Below are 15,029 nucleotides of genomic sequence, written 5' to 3'. Positions count from 1 at the left end.
AGGTATAGCTGGTGTATGAAATGAGCGAAACCCATTAAAATAAATATGATCAATTTCCCAAGGCTCCTGAAAACACAAAATATCATAACCCATCAGCAAGGATAGCCAATCCAAATTAGACTTTTTTTTATTTATTATAACCTGTAATGTTCCAGGAAATAGCTGCAGCGAACTCCGAAGGGTTCTCTGCGAGAATTGAACACTGGAACAGAGTTGGGCTATCTAGCCGTGAGCTTGGATTTAATTGAGGAGTTGGAAGGGAGGAGGGAATTGGAGCTATCCCATTAGGTGAGACTACATAATGATCGTTAGATGTTAAACAACGACCAGCAAGTCAATTACATTCAACCGCATCCTCCAGTAAAGTGCATCTGTTACTAAGGGGTAGAGATGAAGTAGATTGTGGGAGATACAAACTAGATGGACGATAATGTGGATGGGAATTGTTTACTCTATAATGTGAAGGTTGAAATGATCTACAAGGTTTGTAAAAATAACCCAGCGGAAGTGCACACATTTCAGAGTAGAGAGAGGGGTGCTTGGCAGTATTCTTAAGAGTTTGCCTACCATATACTGATTGTTGAAATTAATAGTGATGCAATCCCCTCCTATATTTTTTGGGCCTCTTCCTACCCAGTTTCCTCTCCTATTCATAAAAAGATGTTGATACAGATTAAATCCGTCCCCTGTGTGCTTAAAAAGCCAGTGCTGGGCTTTATGGATTCGCTGCTCTGTGGTTTCTTGCTGGTCCAGTTTTAGTTCTGGGACATTTGCAAATACTATAACAAAGAGACAGTCTGCTGGAGGGAGATCTATAACTACACCTACCTTGGCTTTAGCAAATGGTTGATTAATAGTATACCACCTATGATGAGTGCCTGTACTAGCGCTGCCTGGGCTAACATTATTTGCAAATGATTGAGCGTTAACAGCAGCAGCCCCCTAATAAATCTAAGTTGCCTATGAAGTTGAGGAAGTACGCTGGGGAGGGCGCATATTTGAAGAATGTGAAGGCTAAGAAAGACACCTCTGCTCCAACCTCCTCGAAGAAAGGTCAATTTTCTTAGCAGGGTAATGACTATCAGTGGGTGGCTTCGATATAGCTAGTATTGGTACAAGATCCATAGCCAAATCATTGGGAGGGGGCAAATGAGTTGCGCTAGACAATTGAGGATTACAGTAATCAGAGCTAGTTGTATGTGCCTTTCCCACCTCCTCCCCCAACCCCCCGCCAGAGACTGAAAGACTGTTATACAACAGAGACACAGATTCCTCTATTTTTTCTAGTCTTATTAAAAGGGGTTGCAAAAGTAGAGAGAAAGAACGTCCCAACTTCCTGCATAGATCGTCTGTTTTTAGCGGTGCAACCCTCAGGCTGGACTGGGAAGGGTGCTCTGTGTTTCGATCAAAAGGTCTCGCAATCTTAGGGGCAGTGGTCTTCTTCACCCTCCCCTTCTCTTTTTGCCCGGCGGTTCAGATGAAGGGCTGCCTTGAGTTTGAGATTGGACTTCTACTGCAGTGTCAGAGGCAGGTATAGTCCCAACAGGTACAGCGGGGGTTGGGCTAGTTAGTAAAGAGCCAGGTCCAGATAGTCCCAAACAGGATCTCACCTCCTCAAGCGAGAGGCGCCATTCTGTAATCTCAATCTCTTTTGAAAGTACATCCGCCGCTTTTAAGAGAAATGAGTATGGCGTGTTGGTGATTTCGGCCCCTGGGTCGTTTGATTTCACCTTCTGTTTTACCATCTGTGAAGGTGAGTGATGTAAGATGTCCAAATACCAGGCGTTGGGGGGGGGGGGGGGGGGGGGGGGTAGCCCAGCCAAGCCTCCTCCGGTCAATGATACGCATGTTGTGGTGTAGCGCTCTAGTAGTTGCACGTCACGCCGTGACGTGACGTGCCGGCGGCCATGTTAGCGGCTGCGCGCGCATTGGGGAATCAGAGGCGCGAAAGATTAGACCGAGTGCGCACCGGCTCGGCGCTCTTTAGGGAAACTTTATAATTAAATAAGCAATCACTGAATACAAGTGTCCTGTCATTATTTGGGGCAAACCACCCACATTACAATGGCGACGAGGGTGGGATGCTGAACACAGGCACATGAAAGGAAATAATATATTAAGAAAAACGACAAAGGAAACCACCTTGGGAAAAAGCACCCGTTACTCAAGCATCCAGAACAAGGAGCAGAGCAGTCGACCCAAGCAACCAAGGGGAGCAACCAGCCGTGGACGGACAAGTAAGCCACCCCACGCAGCTCCTCACCCTAAAGAGCGCGGCAGAGCCCACCCCAGCTTAAAGGGAACAAGACAAGCACGTGGGAGGAAGGGCGAACGAACCCAAGTGGAGCCAGTGACAAGGGCACCCCATAGCACTGCCAACCGGCGACAAGGTAACAGCGCTGGCTACCTCAGGAGAGAACAAGGGGGCAAACACAGAAAGTCCCCAATTACCGGCCGAGAAACAGGAGTCGGACAGCACGCCAGGCAGTCCCAGGAGCCACAGCGGCACGTCACCCACGGTCAAGAGTGAGAAGATGAGTACGCAAGCGGGATATGCAACAGCACCAGTGCAGTTCCTGCCCAAACCAGGAGAGCCACTCATGAAGTGGGAAGATTGGAGGGACTACATTGACAACTTCATAGAAGTACTTGAGGATGAAAATGAAGAAAAGTTCAACAGCAAGTGGAAGAAGCGCATCCTACTACTTAACCTAGGCCCAGAAGGACTCAGAATTTACAAGAGTTTAGTGCCCAAACAACGAGGAAGCACAGATGATGATGTGTATGCCCATGCCATTGACGATTTGAACGAACACTGCAGGCCTGCAGTGTGTGTATCGGTAGATAGATACAACTTCCAGCAACGGAAACAACGTCCAGGAGAGTCGGTAGAGTAATACGTGGCGGCTCTGAAGAAACTGGCGGTCACATGCAAATATGACACTTTCGAAGAAGAATTCATCAAAGACCAGATAGTGATGCACACCACGAGCACGGCAGTACAGGACACACTGTGGGCCAGCGGAGAAACCACGCTGAAGGAGGTGATGGTAAAAGTCAAGAGGGCAGAATTGGCGCGCAGGTGCGCAGAAGCGACGAAGAAGGAGACGGCGCCCAGCACCATGGTGAACAAAGTCGATGATGAAGAGCCCCGCAGAGACTACAAGTACAAAGGGTCATCATCGAAGGGACCCAACAGATGGCAAGGCAACCCGGGCCCACCAGGAAAGCAGATGCGGAGCAGCAAGAAATCGTGCTACAGATGTGGAAGCTGGTCCCACGAAGCGCACGATAGGAAGTGCCCAGCGTTCCGTGCCAAATGTATGTACTGTGGCATTGTGGGCCATTACGAGAAGGTATGCCGCAGGAAATCTTCCAAAAGCATGGTAAAATACATAGACCAAGATTGTGAAGATCAGGGTGCGCCTCCTTAAAATAGGGAGAATAACAGACCCGACATGCCTTAGGTGCCACCACCAACGAGGAGATTTTTTCCACACGATATGGGCATGTGACACTATACAAACATATTGGGGGCACATATTCACTGAGCTAGATGAGGTCCTGGGAGTGACTTTGACACGCGACCCCAAATTGCTGTTATTGGGCATGACAACCGAGGTGGACCTGCCACGCCCCCTGCTTATTTTCTTGGTGCTAGCATTGGTGGTGGCGAAAAGGGACATCGCAAAATATTGGGGTGCGGCGGAAAGGCCAGACATTGAGGAGTGGAGGAGGGGCCTGGACCTGTATATGGCCGCAGAAAGAGTGACTTATAAAGCCAGGGGATGCCCCAAAAAGTTCAGAGAGTGTGGGCAAAATGGAGGCAATATCATGGATTGGAGGGGGGCCAATGAGGGAGAGGACTGGGAAACGGGAGGGTCCAGGACTCAACTGCCTTGTTAGAAGTTACAGTGTGGGCCATGTGAGGATCGACTAACCACGCTATTGTAAGGGGGATGACAGAAAGCCTTGATTTGGAGGAAGCGTGGTGGGTCCTGTGGAGTGGGGGGGGGGGAAGGGGGTGTAAGCTGCTTTTTGATGGGTTGTTACTATGTTCATGTTGTGGTTATGTTTGCCAACCTAAGACTTGTGGAACCAAAAAGTTGCGCAAACAACGGACAGAGGCGGAATGTTGACGCCCTGCCGGCTCCTGACTAACTCGTTGTCTATTCTTACTGATGCAACAATAAAAATAAATTTATTTTAAAAAAAAGATTGTGAAGATTAAGAGGAAGGCACAGAGGGGGACGTCGTCACCGTACTTTGCATATACGACCAAGTGTTAAGTGTGGATGGCAGAAGAACGACTAAACCTGTACTAGAAATGACTATAGGGGAGTACCGATAAGCGTAGTGGCAGATACAGGCTCGCCCTACACCATCGTCCAGAGAGCCGTGTGGAATGAAATTTTCAAGCCATATTTAGGCCCGGAATTGGAAAAACTGGACATCCGACCAGTCACATATAACGGGGACCGCATTCCCATGGCCAGATTCAGACCCTTAAAATTTGAGTTCAGAGGCCGCTCTGCATTCTGCAAGCTATACATATCGGAGAAGGGGCCTTCGGTGTTAGGATGGCTGGACCAAGGCGACTTGGGCATCAAACTGGATCCAGGTGGAAAAGAGCAGATACTGCTCACCGAACTTGAAGTCTGGCTAGATCTGGACAAATGGAAGAGAGAGTACCCCAAAGTATTCTGAGGCACGGTGGGAAGGCTGGAGAAATTCTCACACAAGATAGTCCTGAAAGAGGAGGCCGTACCAGTCGCCCATAAGGTGAGAAATGTACCCCTAGCAGTGAGAGAAGCAGTACAGGAAGAGCTACAGGACTTAGAAAAAAAGGGGATCATCGAACCAATCACGTGCGCGGAGTGGCTCGCACCATTGGTAGTAGTCATGAAACCCAGCGGGAAAGTCAGGCTATGTGTCGACCTGCGCGAATTGAAAAAGAACATTGTGGTGGAGAAGTTCCCATTACCTAGAATTGAAGAAATGTTGGCCAAGACCAGAGGAATCAAGTGGTACTCCACCATAGACTTGACCTCAGCTTACCATCAAATTGCATTACACCCAGAGAGCAGGAAATTAACATCCTTCATCACTCCATTTGGGTGTTATCAGTTCTGCCGCATGCCGTTCGGATTGGCCTCAGCGGCTGCGGTGTTTCGGAAACTGATGCACCAACTGTTAAAAAACATGGATGGCATCCAGTATTTTCAGGACAACATCCTGGTAATGGGGCGAGACAAACCAGACCACGACGCGAAACTCAACAAAGTACTGAAGATCCTAGATGTTAAGGGCCTCACAGCAGAATGGGCCAAGTGCCGGATAGGCATGGAGTCGGTGACCTACCTAGGGCACGAGATTGGGGTGCGAGGAGTCACTCCAAAAGCGGAGAATGTAAAGGCAATTTGTGAAGCGCCACCACCCACCAACAAAGAGGAGGTCAGGTCATTTTTGGGTATGGCGGAATACTACAGTAAATTTGTGCAGCACTTCGCCACCAAAACAAATCACATGAGGCAGCTGACAAGAGAAAGTACTGTGTTTCGTTGGACGGAGGAAGCCCAAGGTGAATTCGAGGTCATCAAAAGGGAGGTGGTAGGAGCAGTACCACTCCAGGGATACGACCCTCAGGGAAAGACGGTGCTTACAACCGATGCCAGCGATAAGGGGCTGGGTGCTGTACTGATGCAGGACAGTGGACAAGGAAGGATGGAGACACTCAGCTTTGCATTCCGCACACTGAGCGACACGGAGAAGAAATACAGCGTCATAGAAAAAGAGATGCTGGCAGTCGTGTGGGCAATGACAAGGTTCAGGCAATTCCTGTGGGGCACACGGTTCCAGTTGAAAACGGATCACAAGCCCTTACTGAAGGTATTAACATCCAGCGGACATGCCAGTGCTACGCCCAGGATCTCGAAGATGACCCTGAAACTACTAGAATTCAGATACGATGTAGAATACATCCCAGGCAGCCGGAACAGAGTGGCAGACTACTTAAGCAGGGCAGCGGCCATGGAACAGAATGAGGAAGACCAAGCAGGGATGGAAGAGCTGGTGGCACTCACGGAGGACCAAGAGAGAGTCATCAGCAATCAGGAGTGGAAAGAAGCTTATGACAAAGACCAGACCATACAGGAGGTGAAATTATACATCACGAAGGGCTGGCCGGACAAGAGACAGACCAGTGAGGACCTAAAACCATACTACGAGATCAGGGAAGAGTTGTCGATGGACGACCAAGGAGTGTTCGTGTACAGGGGAGATAATGTCATCCCCCCGGCAAACATCATTCCCAAGCTACTAAACATGCTCCATGAAGGCCACTTGGGGATTGGTAAGATGAAGTTGAGGACCAAGCAAAACTATTGGTGGCCAGGTATGGACGTACGAGCTGAGAGACACGTCAGAGACTGCTTACAGTGCCAGGGAGCAGATAAGACACTCAAACTTTTACGCCCAGCATTAGGGAAATTTGACCCCCCGCAGAATCTGTGGGAAGAGTTGTCTGTGGATATCCTGGGCCCGATTCTGGATGAACAGGGTGTTCAGAAATATGTGTGGGTCCTCATTGATAGATATTCGAAATGGCCAGAGGTGAAAGTGGACGAGGCGATGGACACAGAGACTATCATAAGGTTCCTGTCTGACACCTTCGTGAGAGAGGGTATCCCAAAGACCATCCTGAGTGATAACGGACCCTAATTCACTTCTGACAAATGGAGCAATGCAGAGGAATGGCATCCTAGCCAAACATTCTTCTATCTACCATCCGGCCGGAAATGGGCTGGTAGAACGATTTAATAGAGTAGTGATGGGGTCAGTGCAAGCCGCTATCTCCAGCAACAAAGACTGGGAAAAGGAGATATGGCACATGGTGTGGGCGTACAGAATCACCCCCACAGGGACAGGATATAGCCCCTTCCAAATACTGAGGGGTCGTGAACCATTCACTCGGGACAACCGCGTATGGAAGGAGAAAACCATAACGAGCAAATGGTCTCCAGCAGTGGTGCAAGCCAATTTGGAAAAGGCACAGGCCATCTATGCGAGACACTACAACAACCGCAGAAATGTAAAAAAGACAGAATTGGAAAAAGGCGAGTGGGTGCGAGTAAAGTTGGCAACGCTACAAAGAAAGGGAGACAGCAAGTACAGTAAACCTATGCAGGTCAAGGAGGTGTATGACAGAGCGGCTCTGTTAAGCGACGGAAACGTGTGGTCTCAAGATCGCATGGCAAGATGCAACAAAGTTTTACGATGGAGCCAAGGTGGAGCAGAACTAGAAGACATGGAGGAAAGCAATGTAGAGCAGGAGCAAGCGGATGTGGAGTTGGATGAGAGAAGAGGAGAACAACATGAGGAGAGAGCTGATGACGGCAGCCAGGGAGCTGCAAAGGAAAGAAACATGAGGAGACAAGACGAGGGCGCGGCTGCGCTTAGAAGTGGAAGGGGTGACGTAGAGACTCAAGAGAAGGAGACTCCGTCCACCCCGGTAAGACTGACCCGGAGGGGAAGAGCAGTGGTGATACCGACAAGGTTTCGAGACTTTGACATGGACAGCGGACTGTAAGTTAAACGTTTCATTGTTTGGAAAAAGGGGAGATATGTGGTGTAGCGCTCTAGTAGTTGCACGTCACGCTGTTACGTGACGTGCCGGCGGCCATGTTGGCGGCTGCGCGCGCATCGGGGAATCAGAGGCGCGAAAGATTAGACCGAGTGCGCACTGGCTCGGCGCTCTTTAGGGAAACTTTATCATTAAATAAGCAACCACTGAATACAAGTGTCCTGTCATTATTTGGGGCAAACCACCCACATTACACATGTCCCGCGCTGCGGGAGCCTGCATTGCTTTTTGAAGCGCCTCCTGGCACTGGTGATGACGTGGGTGGCGGCCGGCCGCTAGGTGCTGTGGCTCTCAGAGTCCTGACCCGGGCGATGTTGCGGGGTGTCAGCGAGGTATAGCTGAGGCAATACAATGGAGCAGCAGTGAAACGGGCTTGTCAGTTTATATCTCTTACGCAGATAATTAAAACTGCATTTACCCAGTTCTTTTGAGGAGTGAGTACTTAGATAATCAATTTACATACTATAAAAAAAATAAATGTATTTCAAATATATGCCTATCTTTATTTTAGTGACACTGCATTTTGTATATATTTTTGTCAAGTTAGAGATTTACACAATATAATGTTATGATGCTGCACTGATGTTTCGAGAATCCTTTTTAACTGTTGCCATCGTCTCGCTCTCTCTCAGGTGCTTGGTTGGCAGGAGCGCTTACTTCCGGAGAAATATTTCTGTGGAGCAAAGATCAAGATGTTGTGAAGACAGTAGCCTTAACAGAAGAACTTAGTAATGAAATTGCAGCATCAGACGGTATGAAACCTGTTTTTCTCGCTACTGCTGCTGATTAGTATTGAGAAGAATTGACAAACCAGCAGTTGTGCATTTACATACAGTTATGCACAAAATATTTCAGACTTCCTCATTATTATCCCTCGGTTGCATTTTCAAAGTACATTGTCACTAAAATAAAAGCCTGACTGCTCTGTGTCGCGTTACCAGGGATTGAGCACATGTCTATCTTATTTAATTTGGGTGACATCTAGCAGGTGGTGGCCTTATCCTTTGAGGTGGACACTTGTCAACCCAAATAATACTTTCCCACAGTGCCTGAAGTAGATTACCCCGCTGTAACTCTGAAGTGGCTGTACTATGGCACTACTGAAATGAGCTTGAGCGGACTGTACCATAGTGACTCTGCAGGTGGCCTGTACTGTGGCACAGTCTACATGAGCAAGGGCTCACTATGACCTTGAACATTTTTACCCAAAGTGGACTGTGCCCCTGCAAAGTAATGAAGTGTGGCTAAAGCAGCATGCGCCACTGGAACAACTGACCGGATCTGTGTGAGCAAAGCCACTGTCCCATCTCTGTGTGCTATCCGTACTACACTGCTACTCTTAGAAGTGCCTTCCGTGGCCCAAGGACCTCTGTGTCTGCCCGATTCTCTCTGCTTGCGGGAGAGGGCCTGTAAAGAAATAGAGATTGCCAGTAATGCAGTAGCCTTCCTGCTAGCCAGACTCTAGGAAGCGGCCTTCACACATGCTGTTTCCATAGACAGGACTGGGTGGCGACAAACTTGCAGCTGGAGTGTCTTCTTCTTGGAAGAGGTAAATGAGATCAGGCATGAACTACAGGCTCCGACCACATCTGGCAGGTGAAAAGTACTAGAGCTTGTGAGATTGACTTACTCTGACTAGGGCTGTAAGACTAGGGCTGTAAGACGGAGCGCACAAATTCTGAAAGAGGACAGTACTGCGTTTGTGCTTGTAGTCTGCCATACCATATTTTACACCTAGTCAGGGTAAGGGTACCTTAACCCTGGGTATAATCGTCCTGCACCAATGGATATTCATACTTTCATATTATAGTTTGTAGTATTTCATTTTTGAGTGTATTAAAGTACTTTAGTTTTAAAAAAATGTAATCTCTGATTGGAGCAATCAGTGATTGTGTTGCTATGTGATTGAGTTCCAAGCTTTATGACCCCCGTACTACCTCCCTGAGAAACCTGTCACAGTTTGCTACTACTGTCACAGAGTGAAGTGCTCATGGGTTCTTACTTGGCCCAGTTTCCAGAAACATAGTAGGAAGGATCCTGGGATATTGGTGATAAATAGCCCCAACCCCGACCATGGACCAGTAACCTCTGTTTGTCCCACTATCCAACCAAATGGGGTCTGACAACCCCATTAATCCTGACCTGGCCCCATAGGGGTTTGCACAGGATTTTGGTGTAGGTAAGAAATAAAGTTCATTTCTCTTCCTGCGGATCCTCATCAATAGAAAACCACAAAAAAGTAGAGAACTATTTGACAAAAAGTCCAAAAAGTCAGAGCTGTGAATTCTAGCGTCCTGACTGAAGGTGCCAGAAAGAACAACTAACCTAACTGTCACCCCTGTGGCATGATGGGAAGCTGGGGGTCATGACTGCCTTAAGGCACAGTGCCAGTTTTTTGGGTTAAAATTGCTTTCATTTTCAATGCTATTGGTTTTCAATACAGCGTATAGGCTAACAATGCTTGCTCCTATGCAGATTATTTTGAGTCTACTCATTAAAAAGAGTTCAAGTAATGCTTGCCCTCCTGTGGTCTATATTCTATAATATATGAATGCAAAAGCAGTTATTTATTGCTATATTGTTTAGCCTCTTTTATAGGGGCTGCAGTGATAGGTGAAAAAATGATATATGTATGTATATATATATATATATATATATATATATATATCGGACAACTCCTCCCAATGAAAGAAGCAGAAGCCACAAGGGGATTAGAGGCGACACCTTTATTTCTCAAGTTTGGCGAATGCATTTCGGCCTCATCAGGCCTTCGTCAGCGCCGTGGTGTGTCTTCGGGAATTGCTGGCGTTCTGCATGTAAATGTACCTTGCTACATGCCGATTGGTGCAATGTTCACTCCGCCCCTCCGCAGGTGAATTCACTAGATTGCACAGGTCCTTGGTCGATCCAGGACTCAAACACCCAGGATGCACCATTCATACCCAGGTAAGTGCTGCCAGGGGTCATACTCTGAATTGTCCAAGATGTGTGCGGGTAGCTCGGTACTATGCACAACGTTGCAGAAGTCCCAATAAAAGATGTTAAAGATGCCCCTCGAGTCCCCACTGTTAATCCTTCAACCTAAAGCTCGAGTTTCAATCGAACACGGGCAGGAAGAAGCCAACCTGCCCAAGCTGAGGTTAATAACCACATTGCACCGTTACAGTTCCACTCGTGCTAGTAGGTGAGCCTGGCGTTTTCAATTACTTGAAGGAGAACAAACATCTAGACGAAGCAGGAACCAGAACCTCCAGGCCACTTGTGAAGGATGGGTCTCTGTAGCGCGCCTCTGGAAAGCGCGTGAAACATATACCGGACAACTTCTCCCAACGAAAGAAGCAGAAGCCACAAAGGGATTAGAGGCGATACTTTTATTTCTCAAGTTTGGCGAATGCATTTCGGCCTCATCAGGCCTTCGTCAGCGCTGTGGTGTGTCTTCGGGAATTGCTGGCGTTCTGCATGTAAATGTACCTTGCTACATGCCGATTGGTGCAATGTTCGCTCCGCCCCTCCGCAGGTGAATTCACTAGATTGCACAGGTCCTTGGTCGATCCAGGACTCAAAAGCCCAGGATGCACCATTCATACCCAGGTAAGCGCTGCCAGGGGTCATACTCAGAATTGTCCAAGATGTGTGCGGGTAGCTCGGTACTGTGCACAACGTTGCAGAAGTCCCAATAAAAGATGTTAAAGATGCCCCTCGAGTCCCCACTGTTAATCCTTCAACCTAAGAAGCCAACCCGCATATATATATATATATATATATATATATATTTTTTTTTTATTTCATTTCCGGGGTCCCTGCGCATGGAATGGAATATTCAGTGCTTATGACATTGATAAGGATACCCCTTGAAGAGAACTAGGATTACAGTTAAGTAACCTATCCTTTTTGGAGGGCTTGAAATATCAATGGCATTGTATTGTATCAAGCACCTTTTCAAAGTCTACCAGGACTAAGTCCCATGTTTCATTAAGCTTGTCCAGTCTGGCAATGGCCATATGGAGCCATCTTGGACATTGACATGTTATTCAAACCTGTATAAAGCCAATCGGAAAGAAACAGGTTAGTGTTAGATTCCTTACCTTAAAATATCCCCAGGCGTCAGACTGGATCCAGGAAGTTTTGCGTAGCAGTACCCCTGCGCGTCGGTAGGCGTCGTCTGCGGCTCCGCGTCCGTCGCCGGCGTCGTGGTCGCCGGGATGACGTCGTCAGAGTACTTAGACGCCGCCCTCACGCGCTGACGTCAGTTCTTCTTTTTTCCGCGCCAGCAAGCGCAGATCCGGAAGAGCAGTACTCCTTAGTCACTTTTTGACAAACTTTTTTTCGATCTGTTTTGGATCTTCTCGAATCGTTAATCGACTCCGGTGCTGATAGGGATGCCCGGGTTCAAGCCCTGTTATGACTGTAACCGACTGATGTCGGTTACCGACCCCCACCGTCGGTGCCTTTGTTGCCTCGGGGCCAACTATGATGACAAGTCGTGCCCCGACTGCCGGGCCTTGACATCGAAAGCTAGGTGGGAGCAGTCCCGTAAGCGACTTGAGATCCGGCAGTCGGCCGCGCGCAGCTCAATGTCCCAATCCAGGTGGAGGTCGAGGGACCGGTCGCGGGGCCACAGTCATCATAGCTCGGCGAGTCGATACCACTCGTCTGGTTCGAAGTCCTCAGGTAAGCTGAGGCACAAGAAGTCAAAGAAGCGACATCGCTCTTCTGACTCCCCCCGACGCTCACGCGATGCGGCTGGGGGTTCGGGCGACACCGCCCACGCAGCTCCACTGGAGCAGCAGGCGCCACGTCCAGCTCCACACCCGCCGGTCCCTGGGCTGAACGTGACGCCAGAGGAGATCAGCGCCTTCCTCATGGCCATGAGGTCGCACTTCCCTCCGTCGGTACCCCGTCGAGGTGCCTTCGGGCCCCGCGGACCCGCCTGGGAACCCAAGCGGGCTGGGGGCCTCAGCCCCGGCGCCGTCGGGTGCTTCGGCCCCTGCGCCGTCGGCGACTTCGGTCCCAACGCCGCAGGGCTCCTCAGGATCCAGGCCTGGATTCGTATCGACGCCGGTCGACCTTACGACCCCTCCGCCGACGTCGTCACTAAGGGTGTCACCCCCGGCGCCGTCCTCGGGCGTCGTCATCCCCGATCCCCGCCCCGGTCCGGATCCGGCGTCGGACCGGCGCCGCCCGTCGCTGTCTTTGACGCCGATAGGTGAGCCCTTCACCGAAGATCCGGCTCCATCCTTTCTTTCTGACTTTCAGGAGATGGAGGACGAGGGGGATTGGGAAGGGCCTGAGGATCCTCTGGCACTGCAGTGCCAATTGAGTCAGGACTGGGCGGACGAACTTGGGGAGGCCAGTGGCCTGGACACCTCGCCCGACCTGGTTTTGTGTCTCCTCCTTCCGTGGCTACGGAGGAGGGGGCTGCATACAGCGTGGTGTTGACTCGGGCAGCCAAGTCCTTGGCTCTTGAGCTCCCAGTCGCAGCCGTGAGGACTAACCTCCTCACTGAGGTACTCAAAGCGCAGACAAGCTCCTCGGAGCCACTCCTGCCGTTCAACGAGGCCCTCACTGACGTTCTGTTGGGCACCTGGTCCAAGCCCTCCCCAGGCCTCCCTGTGGATCGGAACGGGGCCCGACCCCACCGCCCAGCTCCGGGCGACCCCAATTTCCTGTCCGTTCACCCCACCCCTGAGAGCCTGGTGATCCAAGCCGCAACCTCCCAGACCAGATTCCCGACCGCCCGTCCCGATCGGGAATCCAAGAGGTACGACCAGTTTGGTAAGAAGCTGTTCTCACTGAGTTTGGGGTTGCGGTCTGTCAACACCGCCTGCCTTTTGGGCCGTTACTCCCACTCTTGTTGGGATACGGTTGCGGAAGTGCTGCCGCAATGCCCGGTGAAGGTCCAGGCAAAGCTGACCCAGGCCCTCGTGGAGGGAAGGGACGCAGCCCGATATTCCATCCGGTGTGGGCTGTATATCACAGACTCGCTTGGTAGGGCGATTGCAATGATGATGGCAGTTCGCCGCCACGCCTGGCTGAGGTCCGCCAACTGTTCAGGCGATGTACAAGCATCCCTTATAGACATGCCCTTTGATGGCCGTCGCCTTTTTGGCGACAAGGCGGACAGCGCGCTGGAACGTTTTAAGGACTCCAGGGCTAAGGCTAAGTCCTTGGGCCTCGGCCAACGCCAGCAGACTTCCGCCCCTTTCATGGCCAAGGAAGGGGCGCCCCCTCACGTCCAACTAACCACAGGCCGCAGAACCCACCTCAACGCGGTCGCGGATGTGGTAACCGCCGTGGCGGTGCCGGGAGACACAGGCAAGGCCAGTCCACACCTGCCCCCGCATCTGCCTCAAAATCCTCCTAGTCCGAGTTTTCGGGCCCATTCAACGCCAGTGGGGGGCAGGGTTCGCCATCACCTTCTCCACTGGCGCTCTATCACATCGGACAGGTGGGTGATGCAAATCGTCCAAAGGGGCTACTCCCTCCCCTTCGATGCGATCCCTCCATCCATGCCACTGCAGTACCACCGCATGTCGGGGGATCACTTGCAACTTCTGCAGGAGGAAGTTATGGCCCTCTTGGCCAAGGGGGCCGTCGAACGCGTTCCTGGGCCAGAAGTAGGACGTGGTTGTTATTCCCACTACTTTCTGGTACCCAAGAAGGGCAAAGGGAGCCTACGCCCTATCTTGGATCTAAGGAGCGTCAACGGCTTCCTCCGGAAGGAGAAGTTCAAGATGCTGACTTTGGCTCAAGTCCTAGCTGCCCTGGAGCCAGAAGACTGGACTTGCAGGACGCATATATCCACATCCCCGTCCTGCAGGCCCACCGGCGTTACCTGCGGTTCACGGTAGGCCACGAGCACTTTCAGTTTACCGTGCTCCCCTTCGGCCTTACCAGTGCCCCACGGGTGTTCACTAAAGTGATGGCGGTTTCCCAGCTCATCTGCGCTGATTAGGGGGTTCAGTCTTCCCCATCTCGACGACTGGTTGTTGAAGGCGGGCTCGCCCCAAGCAGTCGTCTCCCACCTCCAGACCACGCCCGACCTCCTTCACTCACGGGGGTTCTCCATCAACGTGCCGAAGTCACACTTGTGCCCCTCTCAGAAGCTCCTTTTCATCGGAGCGGTTCTGGACTCAGCGCAGTTTCGGGTTTTTCCCCCCGATCAGCGGGTTCGGGATATTCAGGCTCTGATTCCGGACTTTCAGCCTTTATCCCGAGACTCGGTCAGGTTGACGCTGCGGCTCCTGGGGCTGATGGCCTCCTACATTCTTCTGGTGCTTCACGCTCGGTGACGGATCCGGGGTCAGCAGTGGGACCTGAAGTTTCAGTGGGCATAGCATCAGGGCAACCTGTCCGATTGCGTCCGGATCTCGGAGGGCACTGCGAA

General features: G+C 50.7%; 1 protein-coding gene across 1 annotated transcript in view; it reads left to right on the top strand.

Annotated features, from left to right (window-relative positions):
* CPLANE1 (ciliogenesis and planar polarity effector complex subunit 1) overlaps positions 1-15,029 on the top strand; it is a 2,360,818-nt gene that overhangs the window by 151,078 nt on the left and 2,194,711 nt on the right. The window contains exon 4 of the mRNA XM_086960545.1: positions 8,275-8,394. Within this exon, the coding sequence (XP_086816671.1) occupies positions 8,275-8,394 (120 nt within the window). The remainder of the gene's footprint in view (positions 1-8,274; positions 8,395-15,029) is intronic.

This window comes from Lissotriton vulgaris, chromosome 3_1 (genome assembly GCF_964263255.1).
Source record: "Lissotriton vulgaris chromosome 3_1, aLisVul1.2, whole genome shotgun sequence".
In the NCBI taxonomy this organism is placed as follows: domain Eukaryota; kingdom Metazoa; phylum Chordata; class Amphibia; order Caudata; family Salamandridae; genus Lissotriton; species Lissotriton vulgaris.
The sequence above is the reverse complement of the archived record's forward strand: the minus strand, read 5'-3'. Positions and strand labels throughout refer to the sequence as shown.